The 20,854-nt window shown below is 42.5% G+C and overlaps 1 protein-coding gene across 1 annotated transcript in view; it reads right to left on the bottom strand.

Annotated features, from left to right (window-relative positions):
* Positions 1-20,111, bottom strand: part of LOC103361246 (serine/threonine-protein kinase LMTK1-like) — a 23,364-nt gene extending 3,253 nt beyond the window's left edge. The window contains exons 1-3 of the mRNA XM_008287277.1: positions 20,032-20,111; positions 19,766-19,879; positions 5,341-5,474 (exon numbers count right to left, since the gene is read on the bottom strand). Of these exons, the coding sequence (XP_008285499.1) occupies positions 5,341-5,474; positions 19,766-19,847 (216 nt within the window). The 5' untranslated portion in view covers positions 19,848-19,879; positions 20,032-20,111. The remainder of the gene's footprint in view (positions 1-5,340; positions 5,475-19,765; positions 19,880-20,031) is intronic.
* Positions 20,112-20,854: the final 743 nt, after the last annotated feature.

Genomic DNA, 20,854 nt, shown 5'->3' with positions numbered 1-20,854 from the left:
TTGGGTGTTTCCCTTTAAACTGGCAAAGTTTCATTGAAATCGGTGAGATGGCTTGTGCCACCCCCGCCTGGTCCTATCGTGGATGCACTCTTAAATTCTCATCTAAAATTGTGCTTTTATGAAAGGAAATTCCAATAAGAAGCCTGCATTATTAGTATACTGACTCCAAAACACCCAAAACAATACACCAAAGTGGCAGGATGTCACAGATTTCTCTTTGGTGCCAATACGAACAATTATAACCTCAAGTAGGTACCATAAATGTGCTCTTATGCTCCTGTGTTGTCATTTAACTGATTTTAGAATATGTTCATTTTCCTGCAGTAACAAACGACAGGAAGAATGAATGCCATTTTGTGTTTATCTGCAGGTCTAAGTTTAAAATCTAACTTGTTGTCCTGGAAAAGATGTATGGTAATGGGATGCAGCTCATTACAACAACTGTCCCTCATGTGCACGACAACAGTTCAGCTCACTTAATTTATCCTGAGACAAATGCGTGAATCTACAACTTAAATGTTACATCTCTGCAATATTAATACGAACACATTAATTTGAATGCGCAACTAAATAACAAATGAGGTTCATTGCTTCATTACACAACATGAGTAAGTAGAATTTATACTACATAAGTAACCACCAGGAATGTCAGTGCTCCAGTTGTAATGATTTCCTTGTCCATATCTTTTTATAGTTTACAGCAGAGTACATGGAAAGTCTCCTCTCTCCTCATCAAATATATCAAGACCTTAAGTCAAAGCCTCTCTTGATGCTGTCCCAAGCGTGTCCTAGCACATGAAGCAACATCCCTCAATAATTCAGTCTGATCTTGTTAGCAGATTCAAAGAAGGTGACTATGTTGGGAAACCAGGCTGACTCCAGCGCTCTCTTCACTAACGCAGAGCCGCCGTGCCTCAATCCATCCCTTCTGTTGCTAATGAACTGTTACCCATGACTTCCCACCTCCAACAAACACAGGAGGTTAAAAAAAAAAAAAAAGTGGGGCGCGAAATTGGAGGAAATGAGAAAGGATGAGTGAGGAGAGGTTAGATTATTATGGGATATTTGAATGGCTGTGTGGTTCAACATGTGCTCTAAAACACTAGTGTGTGTACACAGGAATGTGTGTTTCTCATTCAGGAGAACCATCTGCCACTCTCCTCTGAGTGAAGTGTGAAAGCGAGCACCTGGCTGTGAGTCAGCGTTGCACAGCTCCCCAGAGAGCCTTCAGTTTAGAAAGCACTTAATACCCAGCCTCTCGCTACACGCTCCAGTAAGAACACCGCGATGGAGAGGAATAATGAAGCTTTTTGGACGGTGCAGCAGTGCGATTTTTGCAGTCCCACACGAATGCACACCTTACAAGTGAGCTGTTGAGTGATGAGCTGTTGCCAAAGAGTGGGATAAACAGTGGGAGCCATTTAGGCATTCAGTGATGCTAGCTGCTAAACTCAGAGAACAAGATGAAGATTTGTTAACTTTTAAGCTTAAAGTCTTGAAATATACGTACCATTATAAAAACCTGTCTCGTTTACAAATGTAATACTTACTGCTTCAGAACACTCCAAATAAATTATAATACTTCACTTTCTTTTGCGTTAAGTATGAAAAACAAGTTTATTTACTCGTCTCTTTTCCTTCTAATGTATTATGAAGTAAACACGGCCTATTTGTGAAATGGTTTATAACTGTCACTCTGCCCTGCTTAAGTGTCCTTGAGCAAGATATTAAATGCTCTCCAGTTCGAGGGCAGCTGTTTGGTTGCTAAATTTTCACCCTGAACGCTCCAATGACAGGGTGCTGGAAGACAATATCTCTGCAGGAATCAATAATGCCACATTTGCATGCCCACCAGGCTCAAGGTAGGGCCATGGTTGATCAAAACAAAAGGAATCAACTGTTGTCTAATGGTGTTTTAACAGCTGGAGTCATCCTGCCATTCTACGTTTAATGAAGACCAGTGCAGAGCAGACACAGTCTTAGACTACCACTGTTCTTGCAGGTTATAACTCTGCACTTATACATAATGAGGCAGCAGCGATCTCACCAGGGACACACACACATGGATGCCCACACACACATTCACAGAGAAAGTCCAGAAGTTGTTGAGGCACCTCTCTACGCTGTGCTCATTAGTGACACTGTTATCCCTGCAGCATCTACCTACAGTACCACAGGCTGTTCCCACTGATTCTCACCACATATAATACATGGAAAAGAAACAGGCAGCTCAGCCTCTCTCCTGTATCCCCGCTGCTTTCTGCAGCTCTCTAATCAGCACCAAAAAAAATAATAAAAAAAAGCCAACATCAGTTCCACTCACCCATTCAAGTTGCTGAGCGATTTGCATAAGTGATCTTAACAGAAGATGCTGCTGTTCAGTCAGGGCTGTAATTTATCCATTGTCCAACTAAAAGGAGTTAGTAACATTTAAATGCATGACCGAAGTTATTTGACAGGATGGAAATGATACAGTGCGGTGGAAAAGTATTTGCCTTCTCCAGATAGCTTCCATATTTGCATAGTTGTCCCACTTAAATGTTTCTGATCATCAAACTCATTTTCATATAAGAAAAAAAGATAAAGCGCAAATTGCAGTTTTTAAATGATTCCATTTATTAAAGAAAAAATACTGTCCAGCCCCATCATGTTCTATGTGAAAAAGTAATTGCTCCTTTAGCTACCAGTCTACCGAATGACCAAATTCATTTGGCAGTTGTGTTCAATTTCACCAGCCACACTCACATATGAACACTGCCAGGCTTGTTGAATCTAAAAATCACCTAAAGAGAACCTGTCTGGTGCTGTGAAGTAGCTAAAGGGAATCAAAAAGTAGCACATGATGCCACGTTTTGAAGAGATTCAAGAAATCAGATGAGAAACAAAGTCATTGACAGTCATTAGTCTAGAAAGGGTTACAAAGCCATTGCTAAGGCTTCGGGAGTCTAGAGAACCACAGTGAGAGTCATTATCTGCAAATGGAGAAACATGAGCAGTGGTGAACCTTCCCAGGAGTGGCTGGTTGTTCAAACTGTCTCCAAGAGCACATCAACATCTCATCCAGGAGAAACCAGAAGAAGTGCAAACCTCACTGGCCTCAGTTAAGGTCAGTGTACACGATTCCACAATAAGGAAGACACCGGGCAGAAATGTCATCTATGGGAGAGATGCAAGCTGTAAACCACTCCTGACCAAAAAGAACATAAAGGCTCATGTGGCTTTTGTCAAAACAATATCTAGATGAGCCCCAAGACCTTTAGTACAACATCCTGAGGACTGATGAGTCAAAGGTGGAACTCTTTACACTGGAACCCTCGTAAAGCTGCAGTACTGATACTTCTGTCATGTTCTCAAGCATGACAATGAAAGCACACAAGCAAGTCCACCTCTGAATGGCTCAAAAAGAACAAGATTAAGGTTCTGGAGTGTCAGAGTCCAGACTTGAATCTAATTGAGATGCTGTGGCAAGACCTTAAAAGGGCAGTGCAAGCTCGAATGCCATCTAATGTGGCCAAATTAAAACTATTTTGGAGAGAGGAGTGGGTGACGTGAAAGACCGATCATAAGCTGTCACAAACATATAACTGCAGTTGTTGCTGCCAAGAGTGACCCAACCAGTTCCTAGGTTGAGGAGGTGATACAGGTTTTCAATAAATCCTGAATAAATCATCATTTAAAAACTGCATTCTGAATTTTGTGGTTTATCTCTGTCTAATATCAAATAAATATAAATATTAGGTTGATGATCTGGAACATTAAAGTGTGAGAAATATGCAACAATATAAGACATCAGGAAGGGGGCAAATACTTTTTCACAGCACTGTAAATTTTGGTGTGATTTCCATAAAATGAGCAGCATGTCAGTGGGAAACTTGTAATGACAACGAGCAGCCAGTACAGCGGTTTTGGAGTTTGAGCTCCCTCTTCCTCTCCATATGCCCCCTGCCTGTGTCAGTCACTGTTAGCCCTCATCAGCGGCTCGGCTCAGCACTGATGTTTGACACAGCATGGCTGAGTCACACTGGCAGCCGAAGGCAACACAGAGGCAATGTGTGCCAGCCTGGGATGGGTAAGGGGAGGCTACACAGTTGCATCACTTGCACACAATGAGACAATAGTCCTTAGTAAGACATCAGCACTCAAGTTAAGGGATCTGACGGCTCACTATCAACATCATTACTTAAACAGTTTTGACATCTCTGTGAGAATCTGTTCTGGCTAAAAAAAAAAACATTGACACAGTAAGTTACACTGATTTGTGACTATACATTTAATCTGTACATTGTTATTATAGTATCTCATGCCACAAAGGTGAGAATCTTACCAATCGGCAAGTGGCAGACCCGTTCCTTTAGAAGTTGAAAATTGAAACAGCTCAATGAGTCACTACACAGAAAATAATCAGCAAGTTTGATAATCGAAAGTTAATGAGGTAACCAAAAATGTCAGCTATGTACAGGTCGCAGCCTTTCAAACCACAATGGTATGCTTTTCTCTGTTGATCACGGCACACTGACTGACTTTTGGATTACTGATTGGGCACAACACAATAACTTCAAAGATATTTGAACAATAACCAAGACTTTCAGAACTTTAAATGGGCATTTCCGAACTTTTTTGTAAATTTTTCATGGACTAAGTGATTGATTATATTTAGATATAAATAATAATTAGTCCTAGTTATTTGTTTAGATTAACTGTTAATCCAAATTCACTTTGTGGCCCATCCTCTGGGGTCTAGGTTTATTTGGGAAAGACTGCGTTTGTTCATTTTAAACGATAACTCCCCACATTCAAAGTACCAATTTTCTCAGCATAAACTGAGCTCTATATTTGACATCTAGTGTGTATAAAGCTGCAAGGAACCTAAAATGCAGGAAAAGAAATGGCCGGCAGTGATAAAAACGGATAAATCATTACTCAAGTTACTATTATCAAACACTTAAAGGTTGGAAAAACTATGGTTTCATGCCAATTACACACAAACACAACAGAGATAATTCAGTTATAAATCTATCGTATTTTCAAGTATAAAGTTGTGTTATCCACACCTCTTTTGTACCCTCTGTATACACCTGTAAATCACTGAAAATATGATAATTCACACCTTTAACATTTTTATTCAAAAAAAAAAAAAGGTTAAATAAACAAGACTTGAATAAATGTGCTCAGATAAGCTCCGCTCGACACATAAACAACACTTTTAGTATTTCTTTTTTTGTTCACGTCTACTGTAAGTGTTGTAACTCAAGATCAACACAAATCTTCCCATGGATTCCCGTCGCACATACAGTCGGTGCTCCCCTCACCACTTCCAGCTGGGGGCAGCAGGGAGCTCACCTTGAAGCCGATGTCTCCCTTCTTGCAGCAGAGGCAGGCCAGCATGAGGAAGACGAAGGTGAAGAGGCCAGAGAAGGAGACGGCTACCACTGCCAGAGATGAAGGCCAAGACAGCTCGCTCAGCGGAGCCCCATCTGCAACATCAGAAGACAGCCCCAGTGTTAAAAGGGTGGAACCGCACGGAGATCAGGTGGCAAACTGTAGGGCTATACAGGAAATTAAAAACAAAATAGAGATGAAGGTGATTTGTACACACGCAAATGAATAGTGATTGTTTCATTGGCAGCTTAATGGAAGAGGCATGACTGGTCATTAGTATTCTTTTCTATTTCATATCCATCTTTAGAGTCTGAATAGGAAGACGGCCACCGTAGCTTAATTACAGAAGTTACTATGCACTCTGAGTCATAAAAGCTAAAAGTCTGAAACCACCCACAAACACAATTACCGCCTGATAATTTAATAAACAGAGGCAGAGTAGGTGTAGTGGCTCATTCTGTTCCTGCGTAAACAACCGTGATGAATGAGAACGCGTACCATGAATACATAATATGTTTGACAAAATCACCATCAAAGCATGTTTGCAACTCAAAATGTTACCCAAAATGCATTTCATTAAAGAAACGGCAGGACAAATTGCACACAATGAGGCATAAATGCATTTGAATGCAGTACATTCTGATAAAGCTCTGACGCACAGTTTAATGTTTTTTTTTTTTTTTTTGAGCCTGTGATGAATATACAGAAAGTGCACACATGTTCACATCTTTTGTGCACGTTATTAACAATCTGTCAGTGTCTTCCTGTGTGCATATGTGCAGCACATATGTGTCAGTTTGTCTTTTAGCCTGTATTAACTTAGAAGAGGCCAGAGGGCCAGATGTCAGAGTTTGGAGCACCTATGTATAATCAGATTTACAGTTTTAAACCTCCTGCCAGCACAGATGGAGGAGAAGAGAAAAGAAAAGAGAGAGAGAGAGACAGACAGATGGAAAGAGAGACAGAGTGGAGATTAAAATAAATTGTGGGAAAGCTGCAATGACACAATCATGCAGGCACAAAATATCAGTAATTGTTTCTATATCAGTCAAAACCTTTATTTAAACACATTCAATAAATAAACTATCCCTTCACAACTTTTTTTTTATTTTTATCAATATCAACATCCAGACACTCTAACCAAACATTTGTACACCTCAAACAGCACATGAGGGACCTGCCCTCAGTCAATTAAATATCAGACACTCAGTGGAGGTGATTTTATTACCACTTAACCACTGCCTGCCTCAGCAGTCTGTTGGGAGTACTGAGGAGAGCTCTACTGTAGTTTCCATTTCACCGGACATCTCAGCAGAAAGCTTGACGTCCTGTCCATGGCCTTCAGCCATATTTAATGACTTTAATGTGTTATTTAGTTTTCAATTCATGTATTATTTAGGGTGTCTTTCTGTTCAGTATTAGTCCCGCCATACTTTTTACTCAATGTATGACACTAAAGAGCTCCCTATTAACATTTTCAATCAGGAACAGATCATTCATCATTTATTCGTAAAGCTTCCCTCGAGAATATTTCAATTAAAGGGGCATTCGAGCAATTGAGTAATAATCTTCATGTACTCTAGATGCTGCGATATCTTGACTTTTACTCCCTAGTTTGGCTTCAAGAAACGCTGAATTCTAAAATATACACAAATCACCTTAACAGCAACTTTTGCTGGAGCCATCCCCAAACCCAAACATCTGCCTGATGAATACAATAGTCTTACAAACCCTGTGTTGCCCTGTATTACCAGCTTTCCTTTTAGATTGCAAATCCATTAGTTCTAATTTTCAATTTTGTTTATATCAACATTATTTATGCATCTCTGTTCTTAGTTCGGGCTGCAGGGTGGCGCAGTTGGTAGCACTGTTGCCTCGCAGCAAGAAGGTTGCCGGTTTGCGTCCCGGTGGGGGCACCGGGATCTTTCTGCGTGGAGTTTGCATGTTCTCCCCGTGCAGCGTGGGTTCTCTCCGGGTTCTCCGGCTACCTCCCACACAGTCCAAAAACATGTTGAGGTTAATTGGTGATTCTAAATTGTCCGTAGGTGTGAATGTGAGTGTTCTTGGTTGTCTGTCTCTCAGTGTGACCCTGCGATGGACTGGTGACCTGTCCAGGGTGTCCCCTGCCTTAAGTCGGCTGGGATAGTCTCCAGCCCCCTGCGACCCTAATGAGGATTAAGCGGTGTATAGATAATGGATGGATGGATGGATGTTCTTAGTTCTCACATCTAGCAGTTTTTTTTTCTTCTTTTTTAACAACAAATATTTGTGTAAATTACCATAAAATAACAAATAAAACTAAACAGACAGCATGTGTACTTTTAAAATGTACCTGGCCTGCTAACTGAACAGAAATTAATATGTAAAACATTTTACCATGTTCCCACAGGTGTTATAAACTGGAAAAACAATGTAACTGTACATACTATACATACTTTATGACTTACTTTTTTGTATTTTTTTTGGATACGTATTTCCTGTCTGCTCTGTAAACACTGTCTGCAGTTCAGCCCAGTTCAGCAGAAAAATCCATGAATGCATGTCCTTTGACTGTTACACTGGCACTCGAGGGTGTAAAATGTGTTTGTTTTTGGAAAATGTAGAAATGAGACATGTATAATAAAGTGGCTGTGACTACATATCGGTTTCAAGCTCACATTTGGTGGAGTTCTATGACAAAATGACCAAACACAGTCTATTCTTTCAGTTTTGCAGTTTCTGACAAATGGTGTAAACAAAGGATTGGCATATGTCCTTATTTAAGGATTTTCTTCATTTCAACATGAGGACAACACACACACACACACACACACACACACACACACACAAGCATGGCGCTCCAGTGCTGACTGGGGCTACTAAAGTCTGTGATACTTGTGTGTCCTTTTTGACAGAGACCCAGCGGTCCTGACCCATTTGGCTACAGAGAACACACTGTTCCGGACCGGGCAGCTTCCACAGCCCAAACAGCACCACTCCATCCAAATGTCGACCCCGAGGTTACAGCCATGAAGTCTGTTACATCCTACATTTGAATAAACATGGGTGGACAATGCAAACAGACAGGCGCAGGTTATTACTTGAAGCCTGGCTTAAGAGCTGCAGCGTGTGAGCGTATATGTGTGGGCACTGACCCGCCGACACATCTCCATGGCAACATCCAGATGACCGACACATATTCCTTGATTGGCTTTTACAGCGTTGAAGGCCTCGTGCCCCTCCTCTTCCTTCATCACGACAGCATGCGTTTTTGCTGATGCCTTGTCCGCTTGCCCTCTCTCATCTATTTCCCTGTATTATGCAGTGACAGCTTGTGTGTGTGTGTGTGTGTGTGTGTTTCAGTATGTGAGAGTGCTTGTGAAGTGGAAAAGAAGGCGGTTACAAAACTAAACCAAGCAGCGCCCTTTCTGGATCCAGCACATACCACAACACTCAGCTGAGTGGGTGGTGACAGGATACACTGTGTGGAGGTTGTTAGGGAAATGGGGATGATGCTTGAAACGCCCTCAAATGGCACCATTCACAGAGCCCTTAAGTATCAAGCAGCTAAGAATGACAAGAAAATGCAACCCTTTTCTGTGCCGTTATAATAAATAACTCAAAATTCTCAAAGAGCCTTCAGCTGTAACTGTGTCATTCTGTTATTCATTGCATTTTTTAGTATTTTTAAGTATTGTATGTTAGACCTACAGATGTATAGCTGGCTGGATGGATGGATGGATGTGAGGAAAGAGGAGGGAATCTAGAGGGAGCAAACTGTGCAGATGGTGCCATAAACAGCAGCGATACATGCTGAATCAGAGGGCATGGTGACTCAGGGCTCGCCGAAGGACACAGTAAAAAAAAAAAACAGACATACATATATTGTAATTTCTGAAGGAGTTGGCTGTCACCATCATGTACAAGGCCCAGGACTGATCAACTGCTCTTGTTCCGGCATGCCATCAACAAACAACAGTCTCTTCTGCAGTGACACAATAATAGAATAATACACAGGACTATTTAGATAGGAAGACTTTTCACCTTTCTACTTCCTACACAGTTGGTCACATTCCCACAACAAAATCTTACCACTATGACAAGCCATCCACCTTGAAAATTATCTAGCTTCAGCGTTTGTAAGTAGCAATTTTTAGGACTCTACCAGCACCAGCTAAGCAGAGCAGTCGACCAACTAGTGACCCTTTCACAGAAAATGAAGGAATTATGGAAATTGGCAGTCAGCTCTAACTTAATTTTGTCTATTAGGAGAAGGTTTCTAGTTTCCTATGGAACTAGAAAAAGGGGCACGTTTGTCCTTTCCTCATTCAAAGCAAGAGCTGTGTGTTTGCATGAATAAGATCCACATGTACACTGGACTCCAATGAGGCTGTGCTTTGCCACCACACCAATTTGTGGCTCTAGAGAGGTTTGGTAACAATGTGGGGGAAAATCTGTTATTTGCCTGAAGATCAGCATTTGAAGTGGGTATTCAGGCTGAAGAAAACAGAATTTAAAAAAGGAGAAGAATTGGTAAATGGGGGGCGGGCCGCTCTCAGGTACCAGTGAGTCCATGAAATACCCTATCCAGGAAGTTCAGCTTAAGTAAAAAGAGTTTGGAGGTTTATGAGATGCTTTAATTCTTCAGCATTCTTTAATGTACTACAAGGAGTTTTTTTCTAACTCTGGAAAGTTACTACAGCTGTAATGCAACGCCATAAAAAGTCCCCATGAAATGAATACGGGGGGAAGGGCTGTGTTTTTTCAAGCAACGCTTTTGGATGTCGGTAACTGTGTCCTTGACAATTTCAAATGATTAAGACAAAAAAGATACTTATTCTACTAGAGACAAACCAACTGCCTGAGGAACCAGAGTTTTTTGGGGGTTTTTTTCAGATACTTAATAATAAATAATGTTAAAATTAAATGCAGATATAATTCCAGTAATTCCAGGAGAGAACTGAGACAGAAGGTAAAGCTTAGGGCTTACTGGTCAACCGCCTTTTCAAGCCGTTCCCACAGCCATAAGCTTTGGGTATCAATTTGTGTAGAAACTGCAAGTACAAGCAGCTGAGATGATGTTTTTTTTCCAGAGATTCTGACCTCAAGCTACTGCTACCTCGAGTCAGGGGGGTACAAGTCCCTAATCTGTACCTTACAAGTATGTATAAGTGCATAAGTGAGTGGGTGGAGATTCTGGGGCAGACAGGGCTAAGGGAATCCCCAGGAAGAGCTGGAGATGCAAATGTCGCTTCTCTGTGCATCCTTTCATCACATCATCCAAATACAAGGAATTCAAAAATGTGTCACTAGATTGAGTACAATCCTTATCTGGACTTTTTTTTTCCTGGTTCAGTTTAGACAAATGTGCATACTCACTGACAGACACAGACGAAATGTATATGGTTGCCTGTTTTCGCATTTTGTAGCTGCAACTACAACAGATGACTCAGCCTTTATTAGTGCCTCATTCACTAACAGAAGGTTGAATGTGATCATCCAGAGGAAAATCAGAGGCACTATTTTCATAAGTGTGACATTTGAAGAATCCATCTCCCTCCCGCTCTCTCTCAGAGGAACTGTGAACTGAGCGGCGACCCAGGGTCCTCCATAAATATTTGAGAAGCACACATTACTTCAACAGCTGCACGGCGAAATGAAAATAAAGCACTTAAAGCCGGGCTCATACCCGCTTTATTAAAAAGCTGTCTTCAGGACAGCAGAGAGATGAGCAATGTCCTAACAGATGGGAGGGGAGAGTCACCCTGCCACCTCCACAATCCAGGCTGACAATGACGAAGTTCACATGCGCACTAGCATCCCTTTATTATTCTAATTATGATAGTACTCCGAATTTGACACATCTGAACCTAACGGGTGGCTGTCGCTGTAATCACAGGGTTGTTCATTTAATCTCTAGCCTCTCCACATGCCAAAGTGTCAGTGGGCACGGCCAAACCTGCTTCTCATAGCAGGCAAGCACCTTACATGGCAGCTCTGATGAGTGAGTGTTTGTATGTGAGTAGGAGAATAAGAAACGTTGCTTTGAAAGTAAAGTGCAGCTCATTTAGCATATTTAGTTTGGATATCTAGAATTAGGCCTCATTCAAAATACAGCATTTTCAAATTAAGACATGAGGGACATGTTGATATTATCAAGGTTTTACTAGCATCCTTTGGGAAAGTATACAGCACATTTATGGATTTCTATTCAGGCTTTTATCTTTTAACACAGAGTCTCTTGCCCTTTCAGAGTTTATACACAGGCTAAATAGACAACAGTTTGCAATGCCAAGACAAAAATAATTCCCAAAAGACAAGTCTGCATCTCTGTCTGAAGGAGAAACACATATTTTAAACATTAGGAAATACTTGGATATCTACATTTGTATTTGGAAATGCAGAAATATCATAAAACTGAAAACTTCATGGAAATGATTATATTAGTCATTTTTACTAGCCACATAAACAGTTTAGTAGGAACAGCATCTTATTTAGAATATGGGTGAAAACTGGTATGTTTGGAGAATGTACATGTAGTCAATTAGGATTTTTTAAAAAACAAAAAAACATCCATTGGCATAAAAAGAAACTGCGGCTGTTGCTTTGGGGTTTCCCAAAACTGGGACTTACCCATTAAGATCTGTCTTCATTGAGCATGACCTCCACTCCACTCTGGTTCTGTGGGTTCAGTATTTATTAGCAAAAGTCTGGCTTGTGCTGCAATGTGATGGTGCCACAATTTAACACCAGGTTCAGAAGGAGAGTGTACATTTCTGTGGCACCAGTGGCAAAAAAAATTTGCTAACAAGGCAAGTTTCTAAACATTCAACCTAATATTTGATGCAAGAATAAGCAAAATAACAACAAGCCCAACCAAGACCTATCGTGCCGTCTGACGTTGCTCCGTGAAGAAGCAGACGCACTGACACAAAGTAATAAAGACTGAGCAAGAAACACAGGCATGAAGGAAGATGAAGGCCCACTGAGGAAGCAAGAAAGCCAAGGAATGCTCACTTCAATAGAGTGTGTACGCATGTGTGTGTTCATGCGTGTGAGATGAGGATGTGGTGTGTTAAGCACAGCCACTGAGCTTTTCATGGTGGATCATAAATAAAGCATGTGCCAGGGAGGTAGGGCTTTCTGTTGCTGTGCAGCTGTAACGGGCAGATGAAGCAAGTGAACGCTACAGCTGGAAATGTACCTGGTGCACATGATCATCGCCTATAGAACTAATTTGCTCCACATGGACACAAACGAGAAAGAGGAAGAAGCCAAACAGGGTTACCACTGCAGTGAGAAAACGCTATGATCTCCCCTCACACACCTTTATTAAGGCCAGAGCCATGTTCATATTCATACAAGAACATGCAGCCACACAGGTAAAATGAGAGCAGGGGGCTGTTGTTTCTGATCCTGACAGCAGCAGCAGCAGCAGCCTCTAGTCTAATTTCATGAGGAGAAACCCTGGCACACACACACAACATTGTATGCTTTGATTTAAACAGGCGGAACAGAATTAAATGTCTCTTCCTCTGAGATGCTGCGTGTTCTCTGTGTGCTACCTCCCCTTTTCTCTCTTTTTTTTTTTTTTTTTTTTACTTCAGTTCCTCTGTTTCTCGTCGGTACAGTCTCTATGCAAACACTATGCTACACACCAACTCTTGTTTTTTGACCGAGGGGACCTGCAGGGCGGGCACTCTGCCAAACTACACACCACTGCAATCAAAGTGTCTCCAGAAAGAGTGAGGTGGAGAAAAAGAGAGAGAGAGAGGGTGAGATACAGTTTCGGCTGCAATTAGTATTCAATAGATTGGATACAAATAAGGACATGCATTACGCAACTAGTAGAAGTTTTCAAAGGAATGTGTGGTCAGTGGCCAGAGACCGTGTTTTGTTTCTGTTAGGAAAGCTAAGTCGGCCTTCCAGGGTTCCCATCTATCCACCTATTATTATGTAATAATTGACAATTTGTTCAACTTTAAAGAGAGCATTCAGTTGAGCTTGGAAGACATTCAAATATTTTACAGCTTAGGAACATGCCCTAAAGGCACTAACAACTAAATTGTATGTGATATACAGCAACAAGACTGTGGGAAGTTTTAGTCTGTGGTAGCTGGAGCCGCCCCGTGTGCAACAGGAGGCTGAGTGCTGCCAATATTTATGGACTAAACTGACCTTCCACCTTACCCAATGCCTCCTAAGAGGTAATTAAGAAAATCTTTGACAACATGCAAAGAGGAAAGACAGAAACACACAGAAGGAGAGAGGACAAGAGAACAAAAAGCACCCCCAAATCTCTCTGAGCATGCATTTACATTTAGGACAGTGCTGCAGGGGCAAACAAGCTCGTCCATCTGCCCTGCCTGGGCTGAACCAAGTGGCTTCCAACAATAACACACACACACACACATACAGCCAATAGCGGAGAGAGGGGGAGTGCTTAGGGTACAGCAGAAAGGAGAGATGGAGGAAAGAGAGAAGCGTGACCTTTAGGTTTAGATTTACAGGCCAGTTAGGAGGCAGCGAGAGCAGAGCAGTTGGTCTTTCGCAAAGAATATGCATGTATTAACCCTCGCAACACATATGCAGAAAACATGCAAAGCGGGATATGATTTGAAGCCCAAATAGGTCAGCAATCCAAACGATTTGCTTTCAGTAGCTCATAAATTCCAGTTTAAGGTAACTGACAAAGAGCTGCCGATCTAAATGCCAAGATAAACAGCGATTCTCCACTGCCTTTGTGCTTGTGTAAATGAAATCATGTGTTTAAGACTTGGTTCCTATGCACCATCAGATGGTACGGAGTGCTAGAGTTAGTCCTTCACTCTGCATTCAAGGAGTTTGACACGGCCTTTCTTCCCCCAGAGAGAAAACGTGTCACAAGCTCCACGAAAATGGCAGCGAGCAAGGGTTCAGACAGAAGGAGGGAATAAAAATTGCTCTGAGTAAAAGGACAAGAAGGAGAGCTAAAGAAGAAAAAAAAGGGGTCTGAGAAGTGCAGGAGCTAAAAGAGCAAGAGAACAAGGAGCTGGAGATAGTGATGGGCTGAGGTGCAGAGGAGAAAGCAGCCTGCAAACACACACGTGTGCACAGATGTCAGGCTCAGGACGGCTTGAGAGCAGAGGGAACAGCATGACATGATTAATGACAGGATATGGTATCCTCCACCAACTTACATCCTCTCTGCTGTTCCTTGACTCGTGCTCTCTGTGAATGACTGCAGATGGCAGAGGGATGCGCTGGCCTGCAGAGAGCCATGATAACTGTCATTAACTGGGAGTGAGAGCCTGGGAGGGACCACCATGGATCAGCATTACAGGCCTGTCATGTCCGTCCCCTGACAGCCCACGCAAGGGCACGTTACACGGCAGAAGGGGGTCGCAATATGAACGCTGTGTGAGGCCGGATCTTTTGAGATAACTTAGCAAATCAACCAACTACAAAACAACAGTATTAAATGTAAAGGTGCTGACTTTAACATCTTTTTTTTTTTTAACTTGAGACATTATTAGAATTTTAGCACAGCCCACTGTAGCGAAGACTAGCAGCCTCTACTGGTCTGTGTTCTGCATCTGTAATGTGGGCTGCTGGGTCTGATTTTTCAGGGAAATGCTGCTGAACTTTGGTGGTTATTATGCAGCACAAATGGAACATAAGCTGTTTACAGTTTATCAAACGAGCAAACAGAGAGGCGAACGAATGAATGGAATGAAAATATCCTCTTGAGTCAAGTAGAGGAAGAAGCTCGACATACGGTTCAGTGTTTCTCTTTGCAAAAAGAAAGCACCAGAGTTTATAGAAAATGCAGATTTTGTCAAAGACCAGCACTGACAGTCTCGTCAGGCAAGCGTTACCAAGCAGAACCAATCTGTGAGTAAATATGTACAGTTAAGCATTAATCATGAGAATTCATTTAACAGTGACAAAGAAATGTTTTGCCCAGGAATTTTACTTTAACAGATCAACTGCTTGAAAAATACAGACAGGTGACAAATTAAAAGAAAAACTTAAACCTTTGACCACTACAGTAAGAATATCCGGTGGCTCAGTTATGCCTGACATGTAGTCAGTTAAGTCTATGACTTGACTCGATAATTTTCTCACCATTCATTTATGTAAACAGATGATAAAAGATGCAGAATTATTGTCCAGGTCAAATTTCTGTTTAGCTCTGACAACTCATGACTTAACAGTTTGAGCTGCACTTAAAATGGCCACTTTTTTTTATTTGGGGGGTTGTTATTGGCTTCATAAACATTTAGGTGTAATTATTGGATAACTTTATGGTAATGATCTACCACATATGACTGTTGTGGAGGTTATGAGTTCTATGTAGTGTCCAATACGCAAATATTATAAGTGTAAAGTCAAAGATTATGTCAGAATTTTCACTTTACAAAACAACCATTCAAACCGCAGTATCCTTTTATTAGAATAAAGAATCCAATACTAAACTCACAAAGCACTGTCTGAAATGGCAGAGTTATATTATTTTTATTCTAAAACACTGCAGAGGAGTTTACAGTTGCACAATTCTACATCTATGCAGTGTGGACAAAGACAGGAATGTCTGCTCACAGACCTGACGGAATGCAGCTCTGCACTCACATTCCAGGACTGTCGTGTGTTTAGGCCTCTGGCTGATCAACACAAATTAGACGCATGTGCAAACCATATGAGGACACAGAAATGTGAACTTGTGATGGCATTTCAATCTCCAGTCTCATGATGCAGACTAAGACAGTGTGTGGAAATGTGTGTGTGTCTGTGTGAAGAAAAGCTCAAGTGGAAATGTACCTGAGCAAAAACCTGAGTAATGCTGGCTGCCGAGCACTCATTATCTCACTCATATTCTTCTGTTTGGCTAATGCTATTGTTAAGCACACACTCCCTCTCTGATATACTTCCCACCTAAGTGTGTTTCCACTCCTCCAACCAGCTGCTGTAGTTTTGAGAACCCAAGGAAGCTTTTGTGTTGTTTTTTTCCCCTCAGTGCCATGTTAAGATCATAAAACATCCCTAAAATTTCTCCACTACACACCAACCTCTCCAGTTCCATCCACCATCATGTGATATGTTTGTTAAATTGCTCTCGGGGTTACAGCAAATTCACCAAGAAATGGTACAGAGCTGGATGGCAAATTAAATAGTGCATGTGGCCCCTCTGTAAAACAAACAACCATGCAAGTGCACACTCACACAAGCCTTGAAAGACTGTGACGCCAAGAAAAAACCCACATCCACCACACCATCACGCAGAGAGCACATAGATGGTTCCCCTTCGCTGCTTAAATCCACTTCATTCTTATTCTAGTTCCCCCAGAGGCAGACTTATGTAACTAAAGTGCTTGGTGTTACACATGGAGAGATGAATAATCAAATAGTCCGGGGTTGCTAGCTTGCTTTGACCGAGTCAGTGGGAGGAGCTCTAGGAGCAAGTCAAGATTTTTAACATCTTTTCTCTCCGGCATCACTGCCCATCGTAGCTGCTGCCTGGAGTGGAGTGCCCATGTGTATGTGAGGACACGTGTAAGCTTTGCTGCGTGTGGAATGTGCACGCTGCATCATGTCGTAGCGTCTGTGAGTGACAGAAAACGTGTGCATGATATTTAGCGTCTGCATCAAGCCAGAATTGGCTGCATGCACGCTGGATGCCACTGCCACCTCCAGGCATCAGAGGAGAATGCTGAGATACCGTCTCCCACAGTGCTGCATTGTCAGCTTATTGGTGTATCAGTGTTTCCTTCCCGGTCAAGTCTGTCATCTGCTTGCACCGAAAGGAGACCAATGCATATTAATTCTGTACCTAGGGTGCAGTCAGGTTTTCAAATACTCACACACAAAGACATCTGCTCCCTCTCCTGATGGCTGAGCTCTCCGTGGTGCTGAAGTAAAAGTAAGCCAGGTGCTAGCTGCGGTTGTCAATGGTGCAGAATGCCACACATACTGGGGCTACTTTCCCCGCAGCCGCACACAAACCAAACCCCAGCCCAGCCATGTGAAGAGTGGTGAAGTCAGGGGGAGCGACAGCGCTGCCACGGTGCCTCTCCCCGCCGATGCCTTATATAATGCCACGCAATGTGACGACTGACCTGGCCATGATGGTTTTCCTCTGTCTGGGCGTGTGTGTTTGTGCATGTGTGACTGTGCGAGGGTGGGGAGGTGGAGCACACTATGTTCTTAACCGGGCCCTGGGTGTGGAGAGGAAGTGCAGTTATGGAAGTTGGCTCGAGGGGTACTACAGTTCAAACGCCGTCTGCATTTGAGCTTTGATGTCAAATCAACCCAGAGTTTGAATAAATGTGTGTGTGTGAGTGTGTGTGTGTGTGGGTGTGTGGGTGTGGGTGCGTGCAAAACTCACGAGGAGTTAAAATGGTCAGTTTGCTAAACCCAAAATGGTGGAATTATGTAGCACCTGACGATCCGTCCTCACAATATGTGGCTCGTGGTTGTTCATGCAAGTGTTTTGAATTAACCCACTCACAGCCTATTAAGCAACTAACGCTAAATGAATGCTGTTGCTCCCCAAGTGTGTCTCTCCCCTTTAAGGGACTGTAGCATTTCTCTGTCCTTAGCGCTGGCCACGAGAATGATTGGCTCCTTCTCACACGCCCCCCTCCATCGCCTAGGCAACATTGATTCTCAGTCCAATTACTAGGAAGGAAGGGGGCTGCTAGTGAGGTGTCTCTCTTATGAGAAATGTAGATCATTATGACAAAAGTGACAATCCAGAATCCGTCCTCGTATATCCTCAACATACACAGTAAAAACCATGCGCACCATCCCACTCATGCCGCATCCCCCTCCACCTAAAAGGAGTCTCGAGGCATGTGCGGATTCCATCCTGACATGTCAGTGGAGCTGTTTAATCTGCCACCATCAGCTGAGGACAAAATATATGTTTCACTGCATAATGCTGATGAGAAAATTTCCAAAAACTGTGATTTCCTCTAGGAAGAAAACACCAAGACAGTTAAATTAATGATGGCCCAGAAGAGCCACAGTTATCAGTCATTTTACCCAATATTCAGTTGTAAACCATTTGTCTTGCTTCAAATTAAAAGATCACACTCCTCTTGTAGGTTTGTATCACATTACACTGCACAGAAGAAAGACAGCCAGCTCAGTCCTTATTCCTTGTGTTCCAAGTGTCTAAACACTACACTGATCTCTGATTATTTTAGCAATAAAATAGTGGTGTAAGCACTATTTAGAGAAAGTGTGTCACAGCTGCCATGCCATATTACTGTAGTGTATGTATATCTGTCTGATTTTACCAGTGACATTGAAATTTGTGTATTTATCCAAATATTGACTGATTTTCAACATAAAAAAATGTAACTGGAATGTATGAAAGTATAAAAATGCACTTAACTGTCTATGATGCTTTACCGTGCCAAAGCTTCACATTTGCTGACAGTCCCCCACAGTCCCATTTGTACAGCGTTGTTGTCACTGTAACCACAGAAACTTCCCAAATGCCCAAGGACAGCACACATCCAGCAAATAACCACATTTTAAATGGAAGCTCCTTTTAGTGGTACATTCTGAGTGAGGAACAACGGAGATTAGATGACGAAATGAGAAGTGGAAGGAGTCACAGGATGGAGGAATAATTAGACAAACAGGGATCAGAGATCAGTGAGAGTGTGCGGTTTTGGGGAGGACAGATAGAGCCTGAAACTTGAGAGCCACTGGGCTCGCTGTCATTTGTATGCTCAGCACACTGCACCCAGTGCAGGGACTCTCTTAGTCCTGTTTACATTTGCACATAGTTATTTATTCTGCTCTAATTCAAGCCCTCGCAGCCTGTGTGAGGGCTTGACTTCCTGTTCGGTGGTCCTGGAGCACTGCAGCAGCACCTGGGCTCGCCTTTGCCAAGGATCTCCATCACCCCGACACCCCAGGGACGATTAAATGCTGCATCCCAAAGGAGCACCAAGAACCGCAACCTCAAACAGCAGAACCATGCACCTCTAATGTGTTAGCGAGCTGGCACGCACACACCCTGATCATGGCACTCGCACACAGTACACACAATCACAGGCTCAGCTGCAGGGAGCTATGTGTAGGACTATGCAGATTCAGTGCAGGTACAACTTTTAACCCTCTTGTCACCAAGCTATAAAGAGGCCTAACTGAAGGTAAATCCATATCTAAGATGATATTTTGAGGTTTAGGCTCATTGTGTTGTTTCATGACGATGGTGCTGATGATGATGATGATGTGGAGGAGGAGGATATGGTAACATGCTACTGCTGAAGGTTAAGAAAATGATCTATAAAAAGACATGCCATCTATTGCCTCAAACACCGGATTCAAAGGAGATCTGAGCACGAAAAAAACGCTCTGCAGCAAATGGATAGACGCCCTTCTTCAAGTAATTGCTCAGTTTGACCCTTACCTGTATCAAAGTGAGAGCTGAAGGCAAAGCTGGGATTGAAAAAAGCTGAAGACATGACAATCACATGTAGGGCAAAGACCATCCTCCTCGTTGCGTTGCAGAAGACAGCAAACCCTAAACGACAAAACAAAAAAAAGGTCAAAAAAATAAATTCCTGACTCAGGTGCGTTTATGATTCAAGTAACCTTTAGTAGCCTAGAAGCAGCAATGCGCAGCGTTTTATTCCATCACACCTCCCAGAGAGCTCCCCGAAAATCCTGCTTCACCTTCAGCTCGAGCAGATTTGGATACAGATGTTGACAGTCGTTTCCATTTCACCACATCTGTGAATTCACTTGTTTGACAACAATATCCACGAGTCTTTCTCTCTTTTGACGGCTATTCTGGACAGATTCGGAGCACCTACTCGGTCGGTCACCCGGTGGAAATCTTATTTTACGCCGATTCTGTAAACTGTAAAATCTTGACCGCTCCAAACGTTTAGCGATATCCCATCTGTGTTCCTTTCAAAATGAAGCTCCGTTCGCTCCTTGGCCCGCACTACATGTAACATGCCGTTTACTGGCAGAGCAGTTGGGTCGTTTTTAAAAAGATGCGACGATCAGCGATGCGCATTTGGGTTTCGGCTCCTATACACACAGACTGAGCGACATCTTGCAGCAGTGTCAAGCCACGTAGAGCATTACAGTGCTTCTGTTTCCACCTTTCAAAATAAAAACTCACTTATAAAACTAAATCCCGCTTGAGTTTTATCTTAAAGGTAGAATCAGCTTCATTTCCGCAGAGTTCCGGCTTTATTTTGGCTCACTTTACGCATTCATTTCCCAGAGAATGCTGCCAGTGCTCGTATGTGCACGCGTGAATGTGCGCCGTAGGGTCGTTTTGAGACTGATATGTTTAAATCAAAGGGGGCAGGCATGTCTTTACCTCCTACTTTTATTACATCCCACCAGGTCTGTTTAGGAGAACACGAACCAAACGGCGCAAAGGCCACCAAGCGCAGGCCGCATGTGGGGGCAATAGCATGGTTGGCGTCGGGGACTCTGGAGTGGACCGATCCGTGGAGACACTGAAGCTTTGGGCCACTTA

Source organism: Stegastes partitus, unplaced genomic scaffold (assembly GCF_000690725.1).
Source record: "Stegastes partitus isolate 25-593 unplaced genomic scaffold, Stegastes_partitus-1.0.2 Scaffold493, whole genome shotgun sequence".
NCBI classification, from domain to species: domain Eukaryota; kingdom Metazoa; phylum Chordata; class Actinopteri; family Pomacentridae; genus Stegastes; species Stegastes partitus.
The sequence above is the reverse complement of the archived record's forward strand: the minus strand, read 5'-3'. Positions and strand labels throughout refer to the sequence as shown.